We start from the raw sequence: 5,000 nt of genomic DNA, 5'->3' as shown, positions 1-5,000 counted from the left end.
ATTACAAAGATACAAAGGTTCAGGGCATGATGGTAAAAGAAAAATCGAACGAAACATGTCTAAGACTACAGCGAGAGGCGCTCACGGCCCCCAGCACCTGTCACGATCGAGTGGAGGCAGTTTGACGAGTTTCCGACCGAATAGGTGGTGACCCTGCACCTTGCAATGCCCGGGAGGAATATAGACTCAGCGACCTCCCACGCCCGCCTCTCGTGCCCCTCTGCGGACGCCCATAGAAGGGGTCTTTTTCGCCCTCTTTTTTCACCAGGCCGGGACGAATACCTCATACTCTCAAACTTTCTTCCTACTGACTTTCTTTTCGATTCATATCAGTATTTTGTAGTATTCGTCGGCCATTTCCCTCGTTCTGCGTTCCTTTGTCTCTTGCTGCTCGTTCATATTCTAGATATTTATTCATGTTCTCTTCTTTTACCAGTCCTTCATTTCCTTCCCGCCTACTTCATTACTTCCTCATCCCTCCTCGCTTTTTGCTCTATTTTCTTTCTAACTCATTCGATTCTTCCTTACGCTTGCGTAGGACCCCGTGCCGCCCACCTCCCCCACGCCCAGTCGCTCGTGCGGGCGGCCTGAGGGGTCAGCCCACTCCGCCCTCCCTATAAGGACATAAACGGGGGTTCCTACATGCAGGGCGACCAGCTGTGTTTGGGACCCGGCGTGTGAGGCGCCCTGGGGTAGGACTTTTAAAACCGGTTTGGGCAAGTGCGAATTCTCAATGGACTGACGCATGGACATGCGTTAAGCCTTTTGAGAGAGAGAGAGAGAGAGAGAGAGAGAGAGAGAGAGAGAGAGAGAGAGAGAGAGAGAGAGAGAGAGAGAGAGAGAGAGAGAGAGAGCGAGAGATAGAGCGAGAGAGAGAGCGAGAGAGAGAGAGAGAGAGAGAGAGAGAGAGAGAGAGAGAGAGAGAGAGAGAGAGAGCGAGAGAGAGCGAGAGAGAGCGAGAGAGAGAGAGAGAGAGAGAGTGCGAGAGAGAGCGAGAGAGAGAGAGAGAGAGAGAGAGAGAGAGAGAGAGAGAGAGAGAGAGAGAAAGAGAGAGCGAGAGAGAGAGAGAGAGAGAGAGAGAGAGAGAGAGAGAAAGAGAGAGCAAGAGATAGAGAGAGAGCGAGAGAGAGAGAGAGAGAGAGAGAGAGAGAGAGAGAGAGAGAGTGAGAGAGAGAGAGAGAGAAAGAGAGAGCAAGATATAGAGAGAGAGCGAGAGAGAGAGAGAGAGAGAGAGAGAGAGAGAGAGAGAGAGAGAGAGAGAGCGAGAGCGAGAGAGAGAGAGAGAGAGAGAGAAAGAGAAAGAGAAAGAGAAAGAGAAAGAGAGAGAGAGAGAGAGAGAGAGAGAGAGAGAGAGAGAGAGAGAGAGAGAGAGAGAAAGAGAGAGCAAGAGATAGAGAGAGAGCGAGAGAGAGAGAGAGAGAGAGAGAGAGAGAGAGAGAGAGAGAGAGAGAGAGAGAGAGAGAGAGAGAGAGAGAGAGAGAGAGAGAGAGAGAGATCCAGCGCACAACTGAGCCTGTGCCCAGAATCGGTAAGCAAATTTTGCAACTCGAACACGTTAGTAACCAGATCTTGCGCTGCGCCGACGAGCCGAGTCGGCCGCTAAGGCTCGCTTTCCTCTTGATTATGTTCCTCTATAGTTTTGTTCTTTTTCTATCCCCTTCCTCTCATCCTCCCCTCTTACTCTTTACCTGATTTCTTCCACTTTCTTTTCTTTCGTCCGTTTTCTTTCCTCCGTGTCTCATCCGCTCTCCGCCTCCCACTTCCTCTTTCCGCACAAGCAAAGTCCCCGGCGGGAGAGGCGCCCGCCAGGCCACACGCGGTGAATCCCAACACCGCGCGCGTGCCGGGGCGGTGTAAGCAGAGCCGCCGCGGGTGACCAGGCCCTCCAGGTGCCTCTGAGTGCAGGTTGGCGATAGCGAATGTAGGTTGGCCATAGCGAGTGCAGGTTGGCGATAGCGATTGTAGGTTGGCGATAGCGAATGTAGGTTGGCGATAGTGAGTGCAGGTTGGCGATAGCGAATGTAGGTTGGCGATTGCGAGTGCAGGTTGACGATAGCGAATGTAGGTTGGCGATAGTGAGTGTAGGTTGGCGATAGCGAATGTAGGTTGCCGGTAGTGAGTGCAGGTTGGCCATAGCGAATGTAGGTTGGCGATTGCGAGTGCAGGTTGACGATAGCGAATGTAGGTTGGCGATTGCGAGTGCAGGTTGGCGATAGCGAATGTAGGTTGGCGATTGCGAGTGCAGGTTGACGATAGCGAATGTAGGTTGGCGATTGCGAGTGCAGGTTGACGATAGCGAATGTAGGTTGGCGATAGTGAGTGCAGGTTGGCGATAGCGAGTGCAGGTTGGCGATAGCAAATGTAGGTTGGCGATAGCGAGTGCAGGTTGGCGATAGCAAATGTAGGTTGGCGATAGTGAGTGCAGGTTGGCGATATCAAGTCAGGTTGGCGATAGCGAGTGCGGCTTAAGCCTTAAGGTAACGAGAGAAAAATAAAGACGTGTGGAGAATATGGCAAGACTGGCTCAGAGGATCGCCAAAAGAGATCAGAAGACTTGGCAGCTCTGGCTAAATCCTGGACATTGTTATGGAGGACGCGTTGCTTTCCAGGTCAGCAGGAAGCCATGTGACCAACCGCCAGGTCACGCGGTCTGAACTCAAGGCCTTCATGTGACCAGCGCAGGCTTCTTTTGCATGACCTTTTGAGAATCATGCACACATCGCGGGACTGGTCTAGAACATTAATAAGAATGCGAAGGTGCGAATAATTTGGGTAATGGGTACTCGGGGCATGTGGGAGAAGGCCTTGCCAGGGCGAATCCCCGGCCGCCGTCTGCCAAGGGAAACAGCTTCCGGTTCGTTTGGGTCTCGATCACTCGCCGAAGCAGCTTGGGAAGCTCATCGCGCCGGCGGCAGTGTGTGTGTTTATATGTATATGTATATATATATACATAGATACACATACATATGTATGTGTGTGTATGTATGTATATTTATATATATATATGTGCGTGTGTATGTGTGTGTGTGTGTGTGTGTCTGTGAGTGTGTGTGTGTGTGTGTGTGTGTGTGTGTGTGTGTGTGTGTGTGTGTGTGTAAACAAACGCACACAAGCTGCCGACGTGAGTAACAGGAGTGCACCCAAGAAGACTCCGCTTGACAAACATCTCGTCGCCAGCCTGGTCGTCCTTGGCTTTCCCAAGTGAATGATAATTTATTCCAGCGCTCATCTGACCTGTTAGTTGCGTCATCGGCGCATTTCATTCATGAAACTGCGTCGGTGAGCCAGATGCTCGATCAGGGAAGTGAATGCTCTGGGAAAATTGGTCTCCGCTTCGGAATTCCACTTCCTATGTTTTCTTTTTACTTTCTCTATCTATATATATATCTATTTATCCATCTATGTATATCTATCTGTCTATCAATATCAATCTACATCTATCTATCAACACACACACACGCACACGCACGCACACACACACACACACACACACACACACACACACACACACACACACACACACACACACACACACACAGACATGCACACACACACACACACATACACACACACACACACACACACACACACACACACACACACACACACACACACACACACACACACACACACATACACACACACACAGATAGATATATATATATATATATATATATATATACACACATAAGTTCTGTGAAAGATCTTCCGTGTATCCTTCGTACCTTCCTATTTCCTTATCCTTCATTTTTCCACCTACACATCGTATTGTTACCGTGGAGTAATTGCAAGAACCTGAGTAAATGCAATATGTGTCTACGTGTCTGTACGTGTCTATGTGTCTGTATGTGTCTCATGCATGTTTTCACAATCATCTTGTGCATTGTTCATATGTATGTCCCCCGTAATTTTGCATCTTGTGCATCTGATTGTAATGTCACATTATTTATTTATTCATTCTTTTGCATATGTTGTCATAACCAAGTGCCTTATATCAGTAATATAGATAATAAGAAGCATTTTTCTATTTGTTCAGTTTGTTTTATTTTTGTCTTCTGTCCTGCCAAGTATTTTGTCTTGAGTTTTTGTCCTGTACACGGTGCCCTTGTATGCGTCCGACCTTCGCCAGGCGCTGCCAACTAATTCCTTCGTATTGTGCATACTTCTTTTCTTCCCCGTTCGTGTGTTTCCCCTTCCATCATCGCCCTCCCTTACTCCTACCAGGAAATTGACGACGGCCTCCGGCAACCTCCAGAGAAGATCACGCACAGCTTCAATGAGGAGGTAAAAAGCGCATCCATGACGTCGGACCTCGCTGATGACGCCACTCTTGTTCAAAATCTCTTATTTTTCATTGGCTGTTGCAATAACGATTTTTCTCAGTTTCTCCATCTCCTACCCTTTCTTCTCTCTCTTCCTTCCTCTGCCCAGGATCTTCTTAAAAGGTGTAAGTCGGTGGTTGGTGGTGCTAACACCTGTACAAAGAAAAACAAAAACAAAAGCACGTCTATATTTTTCTCCTTATGGAATCCAAATCTTTATCTCGTTAGTTAGAGCGGTGGCATGCGGGAAAGCATGTTTAGAGGTCTGCAAGAGATAGTAACAGTGGAATGAGCGCCCAATTTTGCTACTGCACTGCAACATTGGCACAACAATGGAGCAGGCAGCGAGGACCTCAGGGAGCAACAAGGACTTTAGTAACCAAGGCTGTGACGATTTATTTCCATTCGATCCTTCGCCTCTTGTCACGCTCTGTCCTCTGTCGCCCTGGCGTGTGTTAGGAGTGGGGGGAATGAGAATGGGAATGGGAGGATACGGAAAGACAGAGCCATTGTCAACACTGAAACACGTAAATGCTCTCATGTACAAGGAACGTACGCCAGTAAACACTTGTAAAAGTACATGCGCATTCACACACACACACACACACACACACACACACACACACACACACACACACACACACACACACACACACACACACACACAAACACACACAC

The 5,000-nt window shown here is 48.6% G+C and overlaps 1 protein-coding gene across 1 annotated transcript in view; it reads left to right on the top strand.

The window, feature by feature from the left end:
* The window catches only part of LOC125043670 (homeobox protein Hox-B4-like), a 24,800-nt gene that overhangs the window by 1,418 nt on the left and 18,382 nt on the right, over positions 1-5,000 (top strand). The window contains exon 3 of the mRNA XM_047639904.1: positions 4,225-4,284. Coding sequence (XP_047495860.1) covers positions 4,225-4,284 — 60 coding nt within the window. The remainder of the gene's footprint in view (positions 1-4,224; positions 4,285-5,000) is intronic.

Source organism: Penaeus chinensis, chromosome 34 (genome assembly GCF_019202785.1).
Source record: "Penaeus chinensis breed Huanghai No. 1 chromosome 34, ASM1920278v2, whole genome shotgun sequence".
In the NCBI taxonomy this organism is placed as follows: domain Eukaryota; kingdom Metazoa; phylum Arthropoda; class Malacostraca; order Decapoda; family Penaeidae; genus Penaeus; species Penaeus chinensis.
This window is presented reverse-complemented; position numbering and strand designations above follow the sequence as displayed.